Genomic DNA, 22,241 nt, shown 5'->3' on the forward strand with positions numbered 1-22,241 from the left:
AAGGACCCACCAATTTATTCTCCTGGCAGTGTCATTTCCGTCCACCTAGAAGTACCAGATGCATTACTCTTTTCAGTATTTTCCAATCAGATGGGCAGACAAATCTCATTTGTTATTTTTCTTCATGTGTCAGTTAAATATTTATACTTCACCTTCTGTGCATATTAAAATATATCATTCCATCATCTATACTGCTTACAGAATCTTTTGCTATGCACAGATTTAAATTTTCAAACAGTATAATTTGTCAACTTTTTTTCCCCTCATGACTTTTGGCTTTAATAAAATAACTCACTCTGAGCTGGGCAACCCAGCATGCAGAAGGCTGAGGATCGCCATGAGTTTGAGGCCAGCCTAGGCTAAAGTGAGAGCCTGCCTCAGAACAAATCAAAACAAAAAACAAAGAAAACAAACAAACAAAACAACTCTCCACTCATTCTTCCCATAATTGAAGGCTACTATTAAATTATTTTGTATTTTATTCTAGTCCACATTCAATTCATACACTTAAATTATTTCATCTAACCCCAAGGTATTTTTCTTGATGGTGTGAAATAGATACTTGTCTTTATTTCCCAAATAAGTTCTTCCCACGCTGCTTAATAGTCTATCTTTTTTGTCTTTCTTAGGGTTTTTTGTTTGTTTTTTTGAGACAAGATTTCACTGCAGAGCCCATGCTGACCTCAAACTTGTGGTCCTCCTCCTTCAGCCTTCTGAGGACTGGGATTACCAGTGTGAGCCACCAATCATTCTTTCTCAGCCAGTTAAGAATGCAGTCTGGGGCTGGAGAAATGGCTTAGCGGTTAAGCGCTTGCCTGTGAAACCTAGGGACCCCGGTTCGAGGCTTGATTCCCCAGGACCCACGTTAGCCAGATGCACAAGGGGGCGCACGCGTCTGGAGTTCATTTTCAGAGGCTGGAGGCCCTGGCGCGCCCATTCTATTTCTATCTATCTGCCTCTTTCTCTCTCTGTCTGTCACTCTCAAATAAATAAAATAAATAAAAAAATTTTAAAAAAAAGAATGCAGTCTGGCCAGACATGGTGTCCTATGCCTTTAACCCAGTACTTGGGAGGCAGAGATTGGAGAATCACTGTGAATTCAAGGCCAGACTGAAGATTACACAGTGAATTCCAGGACAGCCTGGGCTTGAGCAAGATCCTACCTCAAAAAACCAAACCGAAACAATAACAACAAAAGGATGTAGTCTGGGGCCTAAGGAGATGGCTCAGTAGTTAAAGGCACTCACTTACAAAGCCTGTTGACCTGAGTTTGATTCCCCAGTATCCACAAAAAGCAAGATGCACAAAGTGGTGCATGCATCTGGAGTTGGCCCTGGTGCACCCATATTCTCTGTATCTCAAGTAAATAATTTTTTAAGAAAAGAATATAGGGCTAGAGAGATGGTTTAGCGGAAAAGGTGCTTTCCTGCAAAGCCTAAGAATGCATGTTCAAATCTCCAGGTCCCATGTAGCCAGACACACAGTGAAGCAAGCATGCAATGTTGCACATTCACACAAGGGGGCGCACTCATCTGAAGTTTGTGCACAGAGGCTGAAAGGCCCCAGCACACCCATTTTCTCTCTCATTCTGTCTCTCTCTCTTTCAAAAATGAAAATAATTTTAAAAAGAATGCAGTCTGTATCATAAGCTAAATTTCGTTTTGTTCTATGGGTCTTTCTGGCTCTCTCTGCATCTTTCTATATCATGTTTGTTTATTAAGAAATATACAATCTGCTGGGCGTGGTGGCACACGCCTTTAATTCCAGCACTCTGGAGGCAGGCGTAGGTGGATCTCCATGAGTTGGAGGCTACCCTGAGACTACATAGTTAATTCCAGGTCAGCCTCGACCAGAGAAACTCTACCTCAAAACCCACCACTACCACCAAAAAAATAAAAATAAAAATAAACGCCAGGCGTGGTGTTGCACACCTTTAATCCCAGCACTGGGGAAGCAGAGATAGGAGGATCACCATGAGTTCGAGGCCACCCTGAGACTCCATAGTGAATTCCAGGTCAGCCTGGTCTAGAGTGAGACCCTACCTTGAAAAACCACCAAAAAAAAAAAAAAAAAAAAAAAGAAAGAAAGAAAGAAAGAAAGAAATATACAATCATTGAGCTGGAGAGATGCCTTAGTGGTTAAGGTGTTTGCCTGCAAAACCAAAGGATCCGAGTTCAATTCTCCAGGACCCATGTAAGCCAGATGCACAAGGCGGTGGGGGGAAGGGCTGGAGGCCCTGGCACACCCATTCTCTCTCTCTGTCTCTGCCTTTCTCTCTCAAATAAATAAATAAAATATATTTTTAAAAAAGAAATATATAATCATGTATTTCAGCAATCCTCCATTCATTTCCCTATATGTATCACCTACATATCTCCCATTTGTATCCTTTTCACAACAAATTATTAATTTTGTCACATTTTTTTCTTTGAGATATAACTTTTCTTTTAAGTTTTAAAAATTCTATTTGGACTGTAATAATTTGGAAAGATCTGACAAATTGATAAGACTGTCTTTTTCTATCCATAATTTACATTTTCAAATCATCACCACTTTGCATCCATCTTCATGCTTTATGTGGGTGCTGGAGAATTGAACCCAGGCTGGCAGGCTTTGCAAGCAAGCTCTTTTAACCACTGAGACATCTCCCCAACCTCATTACTTGTGATTTTATTTTACATTCAATGCTGTGCTTATTTCAAGGTGATCTGATCATGTATGTTTGCGTATTTTTACTTTTGTTTTTTAATTTAATTTTTTTTATTTATGTGAGAGAGAGAAAGATACAGAAATAGGCAGGGAGAGAGAGAAAGGGGGTGGAATGGGCACACCAGGGCCTCCAGCCACTACAAAAGAACTCCAGATATGTGTGCTCCCTTGTGCATTTGGCTTATGTGGGTCCTGGGGAGTCAAACCTAGGTCCTTTGGCTTTGCAGGCAAGTGCCTTAACTGCTAAGCCATCTCTCCAGCCCTGGTTTTTTGAGATAAGGTCTCACTCTAGCCCAGGCTGACCTGGAATCCACTATGTAGTCTCAGGGTGGCCTCGAACTCTCAGTGATTCTCCTACCTCTGCCTCCCAAGTGCTGGGACTAAAGGCATGTGTTACCATGCCCAGCTTGTTCAACCTTTAGGCATTGTGACATGATGTTGTCATCTATAGAGTTCATGCTTGGGCACTGTGAAACTGAGTTACAAGAAGTCACAGATACGCAAACATCTCATGTTTTCAGTAAACTTAAGAATTCGTGTTGGGCTGCATTCATAGCTGTTCTCAGTCGCATGTAGATACATGGTGCCTGCAGGCCTGAGGTTGGACATACTTGCTTGGATTTTTTTCTGCAATACATACATATGCACATATGTATGTATGTACTACATATTTGTTGTTATTCAATGTTTATTTGTTGGTTTGTTTTCTCAAGACAAGGTTTTGTTATGTAGTCCAAGCTGGCCTTGAACTTGTGGCAATCCTCAGTCTCATCCCCAAGTACTCCACTTATATATGCACATGTGCATACACACACACACACACACACACGCACACACACACACACGTTGCCCAGGCTGGTTTTGGACTCTACCACTAAGCTATATCCACAGCCACACTTCCTCCCTCTTTGGCTTTTTCATTTTGAGACAAGGTCACATTAAATTGGCCAGGCTGGCCTTGAATTCACTCTGTAACCCAGAAAGGCTTCGAACTTTGAATTCTCCATCCTCAGCCTTCTAAGAAGTTGGGATCACAGGTGTGTGCCACCAGGCCCAGCTTCAGTGAGCTCTTAAAGACATCCTGTGCACCATACCCTGGACAGAGCCTTGTTAAAACACTCACTCACCCACGTGGTCTTGTTCTCCATGTTGATGGTAGGAATGCTGGTCTGGAGGAACAAAGTGGCCCAGCCATCTACCCTGACTCGATCAAAGTCTTTGTAATCCTAGAAGTGGGAGAGTGGGGTCAGAAGCAGCAGCTGAAATCCCTTTGGGCCTCCCTCTTGACCCTAAACAGCCCAAGCCTCACTCTTTTTTTCTTTTTATTTTTATTACCACTTTCCATGATTATAAAAAAATATCCCATGGTAATTCCCTCTCTCCCCCACACTCCACCAAGCCTCACTCTTAACCAAGGAGCATCTTGAAGCAGCACTCCCAAAGGATGTCAACCTGCTCTTCACACACAAATGCATGCCATTCATTCATTCATGGATCAGGTTCCGTGCTGAATGCTGGGGACAGCACAGAGGTCTTGGTCTAGGGCAGGCCCATAGGCTAAAATATAGCCCAGAACTTGCTTTTGTAAATAAATTTGATTTTTTTTTTTTGTTTTTTTTGAGGTAGGGTCTCACTCTAGCCCAGGCTGACCTGAAATTCACTATGGAGTCTCAGGATGGCCTCGAACTCACGGTGATCCTCTGACCTCTGCCTCCAGAGTGCTGGGATAAAATGCGTGTGCCACCACGCCAGGCTTGATTTTTTTTTTTTTTTTTTTGGTTTTTCGAGGTAGGGTCTCACTCTGGTCCAGGCTGACCTGGAAGTAACTCTGTAGTCTCAGGGTGGCCTTGAACTCACGGTGATCCTCCTACCTCTGCCTCCCGAGTGCTGGGATTAAAGGCTGATTTTTTTTTAAGTGGAGGAAGGGTATTTATACGAAGCTTACAGATCCAGGGGAAGTTCCATAATGGCAGAAGAAGCTGGCCTGCTTTCATAGGTTCAGACAGAGAGAGAGAGAAGAGCCACGAGCCAAAACTCCAAAAGACATGCCACAAACCTGTTTATTTATTTATTTACTTATTTATTTACTTTTGGTTATTTGAGGTAGAGCCTTGTGATCCTCCTACCTCTGCCTCCTGAGGGTTGGAATTAAAGGCGTGCACCATTATGACTGGCCGAAAAATATTTTTATTTGTGTGTGTGTGTGCGCGCGCATGTGTGTGTATGGGCACATGTGTGCTATAATGTACATGTGGAGGTCACAGGACAACCTCAATGTGTCCATCTCCTTCCACCTTCTCTCTTATTCTCTCTTATTCCATGCTGTGTGCCCCAGACTAGCTGACCTACAAGCTTCCAGGTTCTCTTGGCTCTACCTCTCACTGCTGTAAGCATGTCGGGGGTCACAGATGCATGTGCCACTTTGGGCAGCTATACATGGGTGCTGAGGAGAATCAAACTTGGATTGGCAAACTTGCATACAAGGGCCTTGAACCACTGACCCATCTCCCCAGTCCCAAATAAAGTATTTTTTGGCTCACAATCATATCCCTGCATTTAAGGTGGCTTTTTTGTGCCACAATAACGGAACATAGTAGATGCCATCATGCTCACAGCCTGGAATGGTCGATAATCCAGACACAGAAAAAAAGTGTGAAGGCAAGGTTGGCACATGAGTAACCATGACCTGGTCAAGCATGGTATGTAGTACATGTGGCGTCTGAGAAAGTTCTGTGGGGTTTAGAGGAAGAGCGGTCACGTCAGCTGTCAAAGTTAGGACATCACAGGTGTGAGGTGAAGGCTGACGGAGACCTTGACGGCTGAACAGGAGTTCGCACACTGAGACGCAGAGGGAGCTGGCATTCCTGGGGGTTAGGTGGCAGGAGAGAAGGTGGCACTGGGCTCAGGGGTGATCTCCATAAGGCAGAAAGAGGCGGAAAGTAATGGAAACAGGGTGGGGTCATGGACTGGACAGGTTGTATTAGAAGCACTCCATGTTCACATACAGATGTGCAGCTCTACCGCTGATGTGGCCCATCGTGATGGACACACAACTACACAGAACATGTTGTCATCCACATGAACACCTTCACACATGCACCCCTGGCTTTAGCCCTCCCCTGTCCCTCTCGCCCTGTCCAGGTGGGTGACAGTGGAAATCTCGAGACCCAGTACTGACCTCAATGAAGGTACTGTTCCACACCCGTGCCTTCACGGTCACGTTGGTGATGGTGGGGGTGTCGGGAATGGGGCACTCCAGCCACACACAGCGGGCACGGCCAGTGGCACAGGTCTGAGGTGGGCAGAGATACACACAAGATGTGAGGTTTCCAGACTCTTCATGCTTTACTCAACTTCCACCCTTCTAGATGTCATCCCACCCCTGAGTGACTAAAGGGCCTGACTTCATCTCTGCTTACTCACCCCCCAACCCCACACATGTATGTTTGCCCCAGTCCTTGACCAAGGAACACAGACAACCAGAAATCTAGTTCCTGCTCGGATGGATGAGGCCTGTGGTAGTTTGATTCAGGTGTCCCCCATAAACTTAGGTGTTCTGAATGCTAGGTTCCAAGCTGATGGATATTTGGGAATTAACGCCTTCTGGAGGCAGTGTATTGTTGGGGGCGGGTTTATGGGTGTTATAGCCAGTTTCCTATGCCAGTGTTTGGCACACTCTCCTGTTCCTGTTGTCCACCTTATGTTGGCCAGGGGGTGATGTCCACCCTCTGCTCATACCACCATTTCCCCTGCCATCATGGAGCTTCCCCTCAAGCCTGTAAGCCAAAATAAACCTCTTTTTCCCACAAGCTGCTCTTGGTTGGGTGATTTCTACCAGCAATGCGAACCTGACAGCAACAAGGCCTAACTTAAGAACTCTCCTACACCGAGCCTCCGCTGATATGTGCTCTCCCACCCATAGGATGCCACTTCTGACCCTTCAACCCAGCTGGACCTGTACTGGCTCCCCAGGCCTGATCCTCTCTCCCAACAGGTGAAGAACGGAACAGAGCCAGTGGCTTTTCCTTTGGCCCACTATGTTGAGTGCTTCCCCATCAGAGAGGGCGCTCTCAGAGCAGATGAGTCTCCCACCCCCAACCATGCTGGGAGGCTCCGCAGGCCTGGGCCACAGCATTTCTTGAGACCAGCTTTTCCCAGTGAGTGTTTCTACCTCTCTTGCTCCATGGGTCCCTCGTGCCCGGGCACCTTGTCATGGGCTGTGCCCTTCTCCACATCCCTGTCCTGGCCACTCACCAGCACAGTCTCAGACTTGGCTTTTTTGGCAGCAGCTAGTGTGACGGGCGGGGGGCCCTGGCCGCCCCCCGGGTCCAGCTGTCGACGCCTGCGCTGTGGAGACGCTGGCTTATCTCCAGGTTCCTGAAGTGGGAAGACATTTGGCGAGAAGGCAGAGGAAGAAAGGGGAACAGGGATGGGAGACAAGGAGAGAATTAGGGTTCCCAAGAGAGACTAAGAGAAGGGAAGACATAGTTCTTCCTGCCCAGCAGCATGCAGATGAGATGCAAGTGAAGCCTCCTTGATAGTGAACTTACCGACAGGGTAAGGTTGAGAGGGTTGATCAGGTCTCCAGGAGGCTGGCAGGGCCAGGACCCATTGCTGTGGATGGTGATCTCCGTGGGGTATAGCAGCCACTTGCCATTGGCTACTTCATAGGGCCACTCCAGACCTAGGACCAGGGTACCCAGGGAGGCCAGCCCTTCCCCTACTGGGCTCACCTGTGGACACACAGACCTATATGTCAATGTTACGGTCTTCTGGAAGACCACCTCCAGCTTGCCAACCCTCAGCTCTCCCACCCGGGGAGGTCCCAGATCAGTACCCCCCCACTGCTGATGCCAGAAATCTCTAGCTATGATCCCAGAGGTGTTGTTACCTGAAATTCATATTTGAGAGGACTTCCTACATCTTCCACGGTTTTCATGCCAGCCTCACCCATCACAGTCCCACCAAAGAAGCTCTGTAGCCTATGATTCACCCTAGGGTAAAAAAGACACTTGAGCCCTAGCGGACAGGATATCAGGGCCCTGGTAGAGGGAATGGTAGCGCCAAGGCTCCTTTGATGTCAGATGGTCCGCTGTATAAATGTACCTATGTAGCCTCACACAAGTTTCTATCTTCTCTAAGCCTCAGTTTCCTTGTGCATAAAGGGAAGTTAGTAATAGTTGGTACAACACAGGGCCATGGTAAGAGGTCAGTAAGATGTCTGTAAAGGCATCTGTATAATGGGCTTTCAAGAAATCACAGGAAGAGGCTGGGAAGATGGCTCAGCAGTTAAAGGTGCTTGCTTGCAAAGCTCACCAGCTAAGGTTCAATTCCCAAGCCACCCACATAAGCCAGACACAAGAAGAGGCTCAAGCATTTGGTGTTCTTCTGCAGCGGTAAAAGGCCCTGGTACACTCATGTACACAAACAAACATATAGATTTAAAAGAAAAGAAAAGCGGGCTGGAGAGGTAGATCAGCAGTTAAGGTGCTTGCCCGCCATGCCTAACAAACTACCTGAGTTCCACTCCTCAGCACCCACAGAAAGCCAGATGCGCAAGCTGGCGCACACATCTGGAGTTTGTTTGCAGTGGCTAGAGGCCCTGGCGCACCCATTCTCTATTTCTCTTTCTCCTTGCAAATAAATAAATAAACTAAAAAAAGAAAAGAAGGCTGGAGAGATGGCTCAGTGGTTACAGGCATTTGCTTGCAATGCAAAGTCTAATAGCCGTACTTTGATTCCCCAGTGCCCACATAAAAACAGATGCACAAAGTGGCACATGCATCTGGAGTTCATATGCAGTGGCAAAAAGCCCTGGTGTGCTCATTTTCTCTCTCTTTCTCTCCCCCCCCCACCCTATTTGCAAGTAAATTTAAAAATAAATTATAGGGACCAACACCTTGACCCCATGTGCTGATGCCTCCTCTCAATCTGCTTCACAGGGCATAATGGCCACCATGATGCTAATTGTTATTGTGAGGGGAAAAGATGACCCAGGAGGCCACCAGACCAAGAAGTGTCAAAGGATCTTAGGAGACGCTCTGGAGACAGGGAGGTCCTGCTTCAGGTAAGCAGTCTGGGGGCAGAGCAGTACCCACATGCTGAGTGAGGCCTGGAGCGTGTAATCAACCTGCAGAGTCAGGGTCATGGGCCGCAGGTTGTCCTGATGACTTGACCTGAGGAGGAGATGCGGAGGGTAAGGAGGAGGCCCAGGGCATGACCTCAGCCCAGGGCAGACTGGCTTCGCCGGGTTACTCACGTGGAGAGCTGTAGCTGCGCCTGAAGGTCCCTTGTGTGCAAAGTCACTCCGATGACCTCAAAGGTGATGAGCAGCTCCATCTACCATGAGGGTCAAGGAAGCAGAGAGGGGCACGGGAGCCCAGCAGGGGTGAAGCCAAGGGGAAGAGAAGAGTCAGAGACTTAAGCTAGGGAGATGCCTCTCTGGCTACTCGTCCTACCTCTGTACCTTGTTTGTGTCCCCGCCCCCTTCTCCTCTTTAAGTGATCTCCCTCTGTTACTTTTTTTAAAAAATGTTTTACTTATGCTGGACATGGTGGCACATGCCTTTAATCCCAGCAGAGGTAGGAGGATGGCCATGAGTTGAGGCTACCCTGAGACTACATAGTGAATTTCAGATCAACCTGGGCTAGAGTGAGACCCTACCTTGAAAAAAAAAAAAACCTATTTATTTATTTATTTATAAGAGAGAGAAGCAGATAAAGGGAAGAGGGGAAGATGTGCACACCATATCCTCCAGCCACTGAAAATGAACTCCAGATGCCTGTGCCACCTTGTGCATCTGGCTTATGTGGTTACTGGGGAATCAAAGCTAGGTCCTTAGGCTTTGCAGGCAATCACCTTAACCACTATGCCTTCTCTTCAGCCCCCTTTGTTACTTTTTAAAAAGTTAAATATTTTTATTTATTTGAGAGAGGAAGAAAGAAAGAAAGAGGGAGAGAGAGAGAATGGGTTTGCCAGGGCATCCAGCCACTGCAAATGAACTCCAGATGCATGCACCACCTTGTCCGTCTGGCTTATGTGGGTCCTGGGAAATCAAACCTGGGTCCTTTGGCTTCGCAGGTAAGCACCTTAACCACTAAGCCATCTCTCCAGGCCCCCTCTGTTACTTTTGAGAACTCTGCTACTTGTACACAACCTGGAGCAGGTAACTGAAACTGTCTAAGCCTGTGTTTTCTCTTCTGTAAGGTAGCAGATACTTCCTCAGAGAAAACTGTATCAGATAAGAGAGTGCAGTGGGTTCAAGAGTGTAGCAACAGGACTCAGTGAACTAGCCTCCACACCCACCCTAGCATCATGCCAGGGTCCTGACTGGGACTCTCCTCGCTCCTTGCTGAGCCTCCCCCCCACCATTTCTTTGCTTCAAAGAGGCCCATGAAGCAGGGAGGTGAGCCAACGGGATCTCTCTGGAAGACAGCCAGGACCCTCCTGGAGTGGGAGGATGTGGCCAGGGCTCACCCTCTGGTTCCGTTTGAAGGGGTTCCCCAGCTCGCACAAGATGGTCTCGTTGGCTTGGCAGGTCCCAGACTGAGGAAGGAAATAAATGCGGTCAGGGTTGGGCTTGTCCTCAGAATGAGAAACCCCACAGGCTTGTCTGCCCAAGCAGCAGAGACACACCAGAGAGGACCCAGCCCAGAGGAGGCGGGCACAAGGCAAAGAATAATGCAAATAAATGAGCCGGGCGTGGTGGTGCATGCCTTTAATCCCAGCACTGGGATGGAAGGGGGACAGAAGTAGAAGGATCACCGTGAGTTCGAGGCCACCCTGAGAATACAGAGTGAATTCCAGGTCAGCCTGGGTTAGAGTGACACCCTACCTCAAAAAACCACAAAAAGAGAGAGAGAGAGAGATACGTTGGGATGCAAATGCGCAGGAAGCCCCCTCACGTGGTCCTCAGACACTCACGGGGCGCACTGAAGACAGCAGCAGGGCGGGAGGCACCTCCAGGGTGAGCAGCGCCTCGTGCGCATCTTCCCCAGCCCGTTCTGGACTCGGGGTATTGGTCACGTTAATACTCAGAAGCAGTTTCTTGGTGTCTCTGCTGTACTGGAGCCTGAGGGGAGGGAGAAACCCTGAACTAAGCCAAAAGCCCCACATCCCCAGGGCCCCTCCTCTCTGCGCCAGCAAACTCCCAGAGGCCCAGTCCTGCAGCCTCACCTGGAGGAAATTTTCCCACCTGTCCTATTCAGCGGACTCCATTCCCCCGCCCCCAGCACCAAGCCAGTGAGGCCACGCCCCAAGCCCCTGTTAGCCAATGAGGACCCTGCCTCTCCCCAGGCCACTCCATTTCCCCACCCCCGCCCCAGCACCAAGCCAGTGAGGCCACGCCCCAAGACCCTGTTAGCCAATGAGGACCCTGCCTCTCCCCAGGCCACTCCATTTCCCCACCCCCTCCCCAGCACTAAGCCAGTGAGGCCACGCCCCAAGATCCCATTATCCAATGAGGGCCCTGCCTCATTCCACTTTCCCCACCCCCTCCCCAGCGCCAAGCCAGTGAGACCACGCCCTAAGATCCTGTTAGCCAGTGAGGTCCCTGCTTCTCCCCTGGCCAATCCGCGCCGCCCAGAGCCCACCTGCTCAGCGGCTGCAGCAGCTCGGACACGAAGGCGGCGCGCATCTGCAAGTTGCTGTCGCACTGGTTGTCGGGTCCGCACTCCTTCTGGAAATGGACCTAGGGGGCGGGGGGCCGTGCAGCGGGATGCATGAGAGGCCGCACCTCGCAGCAGTCTCTCACCCCACAGCCCGTCTCTCTCCCCCGGCACGGGCCCACCTCGGTGTGGTTCTCCAGGGCCTGCGCCTGGTTGAGCACCGGGTAGGCGTCCAGAGACCGCAGCCCCAACCTGGGGCGCTCGGGCATCCGTAGAGGCAACGAATAGTTCATGGAGATCACGATGGGACGAAGTTTGTCGCGCACGTTGTCCTGGGGAGGGAGGGACAGAGAGAGGGTGAGGTAAACTTAACCCTGCCCTCCTCGAGTTCCTCCCACCTCCCAAGATTCCAGGCTTGGAACCTCTCCCATTAGGCTAAGCCCCCTCTACTTCAGTCAACAAATTGAGCATATCATCTTGGCACCCCCATAGAGAAGACAGTACTCCCTGCCCCCAGTTCCCTTCATCAACTTCATCCATCAAGTCTTCTGGTCCCAGTTCTCTCCTTACATCATGAAAAGACTGAGCTGGCCCCAAGTCAGGGACTCCTCCCAACTCACACTGGGCTCGAGCCAACACCTCTAGGCCCCAGGGCTTATCTCTCCTCCATTATGTGCTAGGTGCTGTGTACTGCTCCTCCTCAATCTCCCATCAGGCATTCCAGACTGCCTTCCCCAACCTCTGTCTAGGGGAGATCCCCTCCCTCACCCCATACTGGTCACATCCTCCAGGAATCCTGGAGACCCCACCTGCCCTGTGCTTCTCTCTCACCATCAGGAGCAGTTCCAGTGTCTGGCAGCGCGTCTCGGGCATGGAGAACAAGCCATGGAAGACGGCTGACTGGCTGCGGGCAAAGCGAAGCCGGGGAGGACGGCGGTCCCTATCAGCCTCCAGAGTGTAAGCAAGGGCTGCAGGTAGACAGGGAGGTCAGCGAATGGCCAGGTGAGCTACTCCCCCACACCCTGCACCCCAACACTCACTGATGTTTCGCCTGTAGTTGGGGTTCCCAGCACTCTGGTTGTAGGCAAAGCACAGCTCCACCTGCACACTGTTAAGGGGATGCACAGGATGGCCTGGTCACAGTGGGAGGGACAGCCAGGCCCTAGCTGTTCCTCCTGTACTAGTCAAAGGTAACCCAGAGCCCTTCTGGGGGAAAGGCAGGGCCAAAACTGGGGAGTTCACAAAGGGTGGCAGCTTTTCCCCTCTCTATCCCCACATGAACTGCAGAAAATAAAGTCAGAAGTCACCAGTGGGGAAACTGAGACCCAGAGAGCAGGACCTGTCTGAAGTCATCAGTAAATGGATGGCCCCAGCCTAGTCTTGAACCCAGGTCTCCCTTCAGTCTTGGTTTCCTTTTGCCACACACGTTTCCCCCAGTCACCTATCCAATTCCCTGCTCTATTCCCTTTGTCCTCACTCACATAAAAACCATAGTCATTGATATTGTCATCACTTTCTTAGCAACTAACATTTTTGTGCACTTAAGGCATACAGTACTGTGGTAAGGAATTTTTGTACATTATCGTACTTAATTACCAAAAGAACCCTGAGTTAGTTGTTACCTTGTATAGATGAGGAATCTGCGACTCTCAGAGAGACTAATAATTTGTCCAAGGTGACTCTCCTTCCCCACTTCAGTCCACCTGAAAGCCTCCCTCTTTCTTCTCCCTGGCCCTCGCCCTTGCCCTTTAGCTCTAGTCCTCCCTATCCTCCCTCTGCAATGAGCCATGTGGTCCAGAGTTCCCATTCTCTCTCTCCTCTCTCTCTTTTTAATTTTAAAAATGCCACATTTTATTCGGATATAACAGGGAAAAGGGCTGAAAATGAAAAGGGAAGGTGGGGAGAATAAAGATCATGGAACCCAGAGGCCCATGTATCATAGGAATAAAAAAAAAAATGAAAAAGGGTTTTAAAACATGGGCTTCCAAAAAGATTACAAGTGAAGACAGTATGAGGTAAGGTCTCGCTGTAGCCCAGGCTGACCTGGAATTCACGGTGTGGTCTCAGGGTGGCCTCGAACTCACAGAGATCATCCTACCTCTGCCTCCCGGGTGCTGGGATTAAAGGTGTCACCACTACTGGACTTGGCACACCTTTTACTTTTATTACTATCTTTTAATCTTTTCAGAGCTTCTATTCTTAATTTCTTTTTTTAATTTATTTAAGAGAGAGAGAAAGAGGCAGGTTGAGAGAGAATGGGTGCACCAGGGCCTCCAGCCATTGCAAACAAATCCAGATGCATGTGCCCCCTTGTGCGTCTGGCTTATGTGGGTCCTGGAGAATCAAACCTGGGTCCTTTGGCTTTGCAGGCAAGTGCCCTAATCACTAAGCCATCTCTCCAGCCCCGGAGTTCCCATTCTTAACCTCATGTTCTGTTGTCCCTAATTCATTCATTAGCTTCTGTAAGGAACTTTGTCGTTTAATGAGGTAGGGTAGAGAGGACAATACTGGCCCCAGAATCCAGCCACTTAAGACAAGATATCAGAAGAGGCTTGGGGCCCAGGGCCCCTCCTGACCTACCTATACTTCAGGAAGGGGTGGGTAGGAAGAACAGTCTTACCAGGAAGTGGCTGTGCAATGTGTGGGGTCTAGCACAGCTGGCCTGGCCACTAAGGTCCTGTGGAGGATGTTGATGACTGGCCTGGCCCTGCAGGGACAAGAGAAGCAGTCTGATATTAGTGCCTCCTGCCTGCTCCAGACCAGGGCTGGGACTCAGGTTTCCTTGGTGTTGAATATGGGCAGAACTCAGACTCCACACAGATGGGGACGGAGGAGAGAACTGCTCTTGCCCATGGTCCCCAGGCTCACCGTAGCAGCACAATGTGGTCTGACAGGCTCCCTACTAGCAGGTCCGGGTAGAAGTTGTCATCCACGTCCATCTGCCCACTCAGAGAGTAGCCAAAGGTAGCCAAGCCAGGCAGTCCTAGTTTCTCTCCATGGATTATCTAGAGCCAGGAAGAAGTGGCAGGGAGAGGCTCTGGGATAGGCTCCTGAAGTGAGCCTGAGGGGGAGCAGGGCCAACACCAGACTTATCCCACCCATCCATACCTGCTGAGGCTGCCTAAGGAGACCTCCAGAACTGCTGTGGTAGATGTACACCTTGCCCAGGCCCTCGAATGGAGCTCCAACAGCAATGTCTGGAGAGGAGAGACAGGACAGAGTCATCAGGAACCATGGTCCTGCCGGGTCCCTCATCCCATGCCACAGGCCACAGAGCCCAGTGACATAGTGGCCTCACCGTCTTAGAAGTCTGCAGAACAATAGGGGAGGTACGGAGCTCTGAGGCTCAGATAGAAAAGGAAGTTCAGGAAAGAGGAAAAAGCTTCCCCAAGTTACACAGCAAGTCAGTGCCACAGCAGAAGTGTACCCTAGACTCACTAGCACTACCGGGTGTTTCCCCCTCCCCCATTTCCCACCAACCTCCTTTCCAGACACCCTGGTTCTTTTTCAAGGTAGCTCAGACTGACCTGGAATTCACTATGTAGTCTCAGGCTGGCCTCGAACTCATGGTGATCCTCCTATCTGTACCTCCTGAGTTCTAGGGTTAAAGGTGTATGCCACCATGCCCAGCTTCTTTTTTTTTTAATTTTTTAAAATTCATTTACTTATAGAGAATGGGTGCACCAGGGTCTCCAGCCACTGCAAACGAACTCCAGGTGCATGTACCATTTTGTGCATCTGGCTTTACATAGGTAGTGGGGAATCGAATCTGAGTCTTTAGGCTTTGCAGGCAAGTGCCTTAACCCCTGAGCTATCTCTCCAGCCCTGACCCCTGTTTGTTTTGTTGTTGTTTGTTTTGGTTTTTCAAGGTAGGATCTCACTCCAGCCCAGGCTGACCTGGAATTCACTCTGTATTTTCAGGGTGGCCTTGAACTCATGGTGATCCTCCCACCTCTGCCTCCCATCTCTGCCTCCCAAGTGCTGGGATTATGGGGGTGTGCCACCACACCCAACTATGATGATCTCTTTTAACATTACTGGCCTCTTTCTGCTTTACAGCATTTGATCTGATAAGACCCGGATAACTGGAAGGCCAAACTTGTTCGGAAAGTATATGCCAAGAAGAGTAAGTAGATCCTAAGCCGAAACCATCGATCTGTAGCAAGTGCTTGGGCCTTGCTGGCTGACCTTCCTGGAATGCATTTTTGCCTCTTAAGAAGCTTCACTACCTTCTCTTTGGTTCTCAGCTGTGTTCTGGGAAACAGGTTGTCAGAGAACTACCTTTGGGGAAGCTAAGTACTCCCTTGGCAACCAGGCTCACCCCTAATCTATCCTCTCCATGACCAGCCAGGTCTGATTGCTCCCCAAGTTCTGCATAGCACAGATGATAAGCCTCCAACCCTAGGGGTCCCTCCTGGTCCTAGCCCTTTCTTTTTAAAAAATTATTTTATTTTTAGTTATTTATTTGAAAGAGGGAGGAAGAGGGTGAGAGAGTAAGGGAGGGAGGGAGAGAGGGAGAATGGGCATGCCAGAGCATCCAGATGCTGCAAACAAACTCGAGACACGTGCACCACCTTGTGCATCTGGCTTATGTGGGTCCTGGGAAATTGAACCTGTGTCTTTTGGCTTTGCAGGCCAGCACCTTAACCACTTAACCATCTCTCCAGCCTATCCCAGCCCTTTCCTTTCTTATCCCAATTCTCATATTCTACATTCTTGAGCTTACTTCCTCCAGTCTTGCTACCTGCTTCCAGGTCACATGCCTGCAGAATCATGTTTCAGGGTATCAAGCTATCCTATTCTAGCCCTGCTCCAGACCTCTCTCCACATCACCCGCAGTTCCTCTGCCTGGCTCTCAGAGCATCCACCCAGCCTGTCTCTAGCAAACACTGCATTCTTTAGGGGAGGTGTAGTCAGGTTTGCATTGCTGGCAGAAATCACCCAACCAAGAGCAGCTTGTGGGGGGAAAAGGGTTTATTTTGGCTTACAGCCTCAAGAGGAAGCTCCATGATGGCAGGGAAAATGATGGCATGAGCAGAGGGTGGACATCACCCCCTGGCCAACATAAGGTGGACAATAGGGACAGAAGAGTGTGCCAAACACTGGCCAGGGGACACAGACTATAACACCCATAAGCCTGCCACCAACAATGACACTGCCTCCCAGAGGTATTAATTCCCAAATCTCCATCACCTAGCATTCAGAACACCTAAGTATATGGGGGACACCCGAATCAAGCCACCACAGTAGGGTCCATCAGGCAAGTTCTCATGCTCATGTGGTACCTGCAGGACACTCTCTTTTGTGCACTCTCAGGCCAGCTTCCCCCACCCCTCCCCAATCCCCACCTCCTGCCCAGGAGAGCCCCAAGGCTTGCCTCTGCCACACCTGTGCATAACCTTTCTAGTACTGCTGTGAGCAATCAGGGTCCCGGGCACATTCCTGGGTCCTGTCAAGCCTGGAATGCAGTTAGTCACTCTGGCTCATACCCTGGAATCCATCCTGGTTGACGTCACCAATACTGGCCACAGAGAAGCCGAAGGCGGAGCCACTGGGGCCATGAAGCAGGAGGGAGGGGTGGTCAGGGAAGGAGGTGCCCGCCTGGTTCATGAAGACATAGACAGCACCTCCTACCTCTGCTTTCCGCTCAAAGAAGTAGGGTGCACCCACCAGGAGGTCCTTCCACCTGCACAAGAGAGAAGGAAGAAGGAATGAGAGTATTTGGTCAGCTCCTCAATAGGAACATAACCCACATTTAACAAGCATGATTGTGTTGGAGCTGCATGGGTGCACGATCGCACCTCTGGCCATAGGTTACAGGAAGGATACAGGAAAGCCAACATGACCTACCAGATAGCTAACATGCCAGACCATGAAGGCAGAGCTCACACCCAAACAGCCCCCACCCAATAGATCCTTACGAGTGACAGGCATGGACAAGCAAACTCAAGAGTCATGCAAATGATATGCAAATAGGATGCAAATGCAGTCTCCCCTGAAGTCTGACTGCAAAACCCCGTGATGAGCAAATGCGTGATTACAACACTTCCACTTGCCTACCCCAAGCCCCACACCTCTCTTCCTGACCCCAGAGTATTGCCCACATTCTTAGATTCTCACCCATCATTGTTTAGGTCTGCCAGGGCAATGGCGCTGCCAAAATAAGCGCCCACCTGCGTGCCCTCCAGCACCTGCCTCCTCCGCAGATCTCCACCTGCCTCCTGGCTCAGCAAGAAGACGGCACCCATATGTTGATGGCGTGGGGCACCCGTCACAATAGTGATGTCCGTAGGGTGCAGGATGGCACTCCCTACCTGCATCGAGTACCCTGGGATGAGGGGAAGGTGTTGAATCAAGGCCCCAGTTAACTTTGTCCTCTTCTATGCTAGACCTACTCCTCTCGTCACCTGTCCCCGATTATTCTATCCCTTTATGCAAGTTGGGCATAAAGATAGGCCCTGGATCTAATCCCAGGCTGCCCTGCGCACTAGTCTGTGAACTCCATGAAGGCATTGACTTTGCAAATGGTAACTTGGCTGAGAGCCTCACATGCAGGTCATTCTCAATAACTGTGTGTTAACCCAATGCCACTAGTCACGCCTGCAAAGCAGCCTCACTCCACTGCACACCAGGGGTAGGAGGGCCAGTTTGCTAGGGGGCAGGCCAGCCATCCCATTCCCCATTGGGCTATCAGGTCTGAACTCACCAATATAGAGGTTTCCTTTGTCCTCTGGGTCCTTGTAGCTATATTCCGATAAATCCCAGTCCTTCCGCTGAATCATGTAGCTGTTTCCTGTACAAAGATTGGGGATGGGGGAGCGGGAAGTACCAGTCACCACTTCCACCATATCCAACACATCCCCATAACAACAGTAATAAAAATCTGTGGGCTGGGAAGATGGCTCAGTGGTTAAAGACACTTGATTGCAAAGTCTGCTGACCAGGGTTCTGTTCTTTCAGTACACACATAAAGCCAGATGCACATGTGGCACATGGGTCTGGAGCCTATTTGCAAGGCAAAAGGCCCTCTCTGCTATCAAATTCAGTTTTAAAATTTGTGGGTGGAGAGATGGCTCAATGGTTAAAGTACTTGCCCGCAATGTCTAACAACCCAAGTTCAGTCCCCCAGTATCCATGTAAAGCCAGATGTGCCCAAAGTGGCACATCCATCTGGAGTTTGTTTATAGTGGCTGGAGGCCCTGGTGTGCCCATTCTCTCTCTGTATGTCTTTCTCTCACTTTCTCTCTCTGCTTGTAAGTAAATAAATAAATTATTTTTAAAGTTTTTTAAATTTAGTTTTGTTTATTTATTTGAGAATGACAGAGAGAGAAAGAGGCAGAGAGAGAGAGAAAATGGGCACACCAGGGTCTTCAGCCACTGCAAACGAACTCCAGTTGTGTGCACCCCCTTGTGCAGCTGGCTAACGTGGCTCCTGGGGAATTAAGCCTCAAACTGAGGTTCGTAGGCTTCATAGGCAAGTGCTTAACCACTAAGCCATGTCTCCACATAAGCCAGACACACAATGGCAAGTGTGCAAGGTTGCACATGCACCCAAGGGGGCGGGCACACACATCTGGAGTTTGCAGTGGCTGGAGGCCTTGGCGCCCCAATTCTCTATCCCTCCCTCCCACCCCATAAAAAAAGGCAGTCTGTTGGGCTTGCCTCAAGAAAATTAAAATTTGGGAAAACTGCCATTCATCCATCACTCATTTCTTCTGACAACTCTGATGGCTCTCATTGAGCAGATCAGAAAAGTAAGGCTCAGGGAAGCAAAGGTACTGCTGAGTCCCATGGGAAATGGCCACAGAGCACAGCTAGGTCTCTGCCCTCAAGGCTCCTGGGTGTTAGACACTAGCCTTGCCTCTCTTAGACACTGTTAGTCTTGCTCCAGCCCAGGAGCATGTGTCAGACCTTGCCTTTGTTGTTATTTTTTGTTTTTTGAGGTAGAGTCTCACTTTAGCCCAGGCTGACCTGGAATTCACTATGTAGTCTCAGGATGGCCTCAAACTCACAGTGATCCTCCTACCTCTGCCTCCCAAGGGCTGGGATTAAAGGCATGCACCACCATGCCCTGCAGACCTTGCCTTTTATTTTGATACAAGGTCTCACCAAGTTGCCCAGGCAGGCCTTGAGCTAATGATTCTCCTTAATTAGCCTCCAAAGTAACTGGGATTGCAAGTCCATGCCTCTAGGACCATCTACTTCTACTCTTTTTTGTTTTAATTTTATTTACTTGCAAGCTGAGAGAGAGATGGGGAGAGAATATGGGCACATCAGAGCCTCTTGCCATTGCAAATGAACTCCAGTTTTACATCGGTACTGGGGATTTGAACCCAGGCTATCAGGCTGTGCAAGCAAATATCTTTAACCAATGAGCTATCTCCAGCCCCCATTTCTACTCTTTTTTTTTTGAGGCAAGCCCAGCAGACTGCCCCCCCCCTTTTTTTTTAGTGCAAGAGAGAGAGAGAGAGAGAGAGAGAGAGAGAGAAAATTGGCCTGCCAGGACCTCCAACCACTGTAATTGGACTCTAGACACGTTCACCACCTTGTGCGCATGTGCAACCTTGCACGCCTGTCACCTTACGCGTCTGACTTAAGGTGGGACCTGGGGAGTTTAACATGGGTCCTTAGGCTTCACAGGCAAGTGCCTTAACCACTAAGGCATCTCTTAAGCCCCACTTCTACTTTTTTTTTTTTTTTAATTATTTTTGTGGGGGAAGGGAGACAGAGAATTGGAGCACCAGGGCCTCATCCACTGCAATCAAACTCCCAATGCTTGCGCCACCTAGTGGGCATCTGCGACTTTGTGCTTTGCCTCACCTTTGTGCCTCTGGCTAAAGTGGGATCTGGAGAGCCAAACATGGGTCCTTAGGCTTCGCAGGCAAGTGTCTTAACTGCTAAGCCATCTCTCCAGCCCCACTTCTACTCTCTTTTTTTTTTTTTTTTTGGTTTTTTGAGGTAGGGTCTCACTCTAGCCCAGGCTGTTCTGGAATTCACTATGGAGTCTCAGGGTGGCCTCAAACTCACAGCAATCCTCCTACCTCTGCCTCCCAGGTGCTGGGATTAAAGGTGTGCCCCACCACAGCCGGCTCCACTTCTACTCTTGATTATACCAAATCCTAACGTATTATTTAGAGTTGTTTTAGAAGCATATTGTATGTTCCCAGAGGTAAAGCTCCAGTCAGATGGACCTGCATTCCAATCTAGGTTTTGTAACTTATTGTTGGCCTTGGGCAATTTCCCTCTCTAAGACTTACTTAGTTTTTCATCATGTACAATGAGTATGTTAAGATTTGTCTCATAGGACTATTTTCGGAATGCCAGGAACACATCTGTAATCCCAGCACTTAGGGGGATTGCCACAAATTCAAGGACAGCCTTGGGCTATGGGCCACTTAGTGAATTTCCAGTGTGAGACCATTTTAGGGGCTGGAAAAATGGCTTAGTGGTTGAAGCGCTTGCCTGCGAAGCCTAAGGACCCAAGTTTGACTCTCCAGAACCATGTAAGCCAGATGCACATGGTGGTGCATGCATCTGGAGTTGTTTGTAGTGACTAGAGGCCCTGGTACACACATTCTCTCTCCCTCTCTCTCTCTCATAAATAAAAATATTTTTTAAAGGAGCATTTTGAGATTACTTAAGCCAATGTGTGTGAACCCTCTAGCACATGGTGATGTGAGGTGACGTGAAAGCCACTCTTACTTGGCAAAGGTCACAGTGGTTGGTTCTGTTGACTCAGGAGTCCTGTCTCTGCTACACCCTCATCTGGATAGTCTGAACTGGTGCTTCCAGTGGCTAACTGAGGGTGGATGGTCTCTACTCCTCCTCTTTCCCTTAGGGTCCCCACCTTTCCAATTGTAGGCACCAGGGGCACCGAAGTACACAGTGTTCTGGGTGAAACCGCCACTTGTGCCCAGCTGGCACATGCCAGTCTCCAGGTAGTCGGTGTTACTGTTGCACATCTCATTGTGATAGGTCTGCCAGTCGTCACTGGGGTCCAGCTCCAGGTCGTTGCCCCGCACGTAGCACTTGCCCACCATGCGCCGCTGGTCCTCCAGCCCTGACCACAGCACCTGGGTGTAGCGGTGGGCACAGACCTGGGGAACCACCCAGCACACACAGCCTCAGCCAAGAGCAGAGACTCATGGCAAGCTGTCTCCCTGTCCCTGCGCACCACTGGTTTTGCAGAACAGGGGCTGAGGGGGGACTCCTGGTTTTTTCTCATCCCACTGGGATGCTTAAGCCTGTATCACCTTTCCAGAATTTGGGAATTAAAGGTCAGGAGCAGATTTGGAGGTGCCAGGAGATATGAATTTGAGAACAGCTTGGAGATGAAAGGAAGAGGGGGGAAATGAGGGAACGTGGGGCTTAGGTTCCTTGCTGTAAAAGGAACTACTTCTAGAGAGGTTGGGAAACTTGCTTCTCTCATACCCAGGTGGCCTTGTATTTTTTTTTTTTCAAGGTAGGGTCTCACTGTAGCCCAGGATGACCTGGAATTCACTATGTAGTCTCAGACTAGCCTCAAACTCACAGCGATCCTCCTACCTCTGCCTCCCGAGTGCTGGGATTAAAGGCGTGTGCCACCACGCCTGGCTCGAAAAGACCTTTTTAAAATAGTAATAATAACACCATCAATATGAGCACTTACTATATGCCAAACACAAGTCCAAGCTCTCCCCATATTAACTCTTTTAATCCTGCTCACCAACACTTTGGTATAGGGATTTTACCCATTTTGGATTAAAAAAAAATAATAACAAAAAACCCCCACAAATTTAACCTGCTCAAGACTTCACAGACAGAAAAAAAAGAATGCAAAAGCATTCAAATTAAGGCTGACTGACTCCAAAGCCTGATCTCTTATGCACCACACCGGGCTGCCTCACGAAGGTGAGACCCCACACACGGCGCTGGGAACACTGCAGG

The 22,241-nt window shown here is 49.3% G+C and overlaps 1 protein-coding gene across 2 annotated transcripts in view; it reads right to left on the bottom strand.

Moving 5' to 3' along the window:
- The window catches only part of Itga3 (integrin subunit alpha 3), a 38,226-nt gene that overhangs the window by 6,051 nt on the left and 9,934 nt on the right, over nt 1-22,241 (bottom strand). For both annotated transcript variants that reach the window (XM_004655563.2, XM_004655564.2), the window contains exons 4-23: nt 21,163-21,412; nt 18,022-18,108; nt 17,436-17,643; nt 16,805-17,001; nt 14,424-14,512; nt 14,184-14,320; nt 13,936-14,022; nt 12,356-12,423; nt 12,147-12,283; nt 11,498-11,647; nt 11,301-11,398; nt 10,633-10,780; nt 10,186-10,254; nt 8,969-9,048; nt 8,808-8,885; nt 7,601-7,703; nt 7,260-7,442; nt 6,964-7,086; nt 5,888-6,001; nt 3,837-3,935 (exon numbers count right to left, since the gene is read on the bottom strand). In XM_004655563.2, the coding sequence (XP_004655620.2) occupies nt 3,837-3,935; nt 5,888-6,001; nt 6,964-7,086; nt 7,260-7,442; nt 7,601-7,703; nt 8,808-8,885; nt 8,969-9,048; nt 10,186-10,254; nt 10,633-10,780; nt 11,301-11,398; nt 11,498-11,647; nt 12,147-12,283; nt 12,356-12,423; nt 13,936-14,022; nt 14,184-14,320; nt 14,424-14,512; nt 16,805-17,001; nt 17,436-17,643; nt 18,022-18,108; nt 21,163-21,412 (2,505 nt within the window). The remainder of the gene's footprint in view (nt 1-3,836; nt 3,936-5,887; nt 6,002-6,963; nt 7,087-7,259; nt 7,443-7,600; nt 7,704-8,807; nt 8,886-8,968; nt 9,049-10,185; nt 10,255-10,632; nt 10,781-11,300; nt 11,399-11,497; nt 11,648-12,146; nt 12,284-12,355; nt 12,424-13,935; nt 14,023-14,183; nt 14,321-14,423; nt 14,513-16,804; nt 17,002-17,435; nt 17,644-18,021; nt 18,109-21,162; nt 21,413-22,241) is intronic.

Source organism: Jaculus jaculus, chromosome 9 (genome assembly GCF_020740685.1).
Source record: "Jaculus jaculus isolate mJacJac1 chromosome 9, mJacJac1.mat.Y.cur, whole genome shotgun sequence".
In the NCBI taxonomy this organism is placed as follows: domain Eukaryota; kingdom Metazoa; phylum Chordata; class Mammalia; order Rodentia; family Dipodidae; genus Jaculus; species Jaculus jaculus.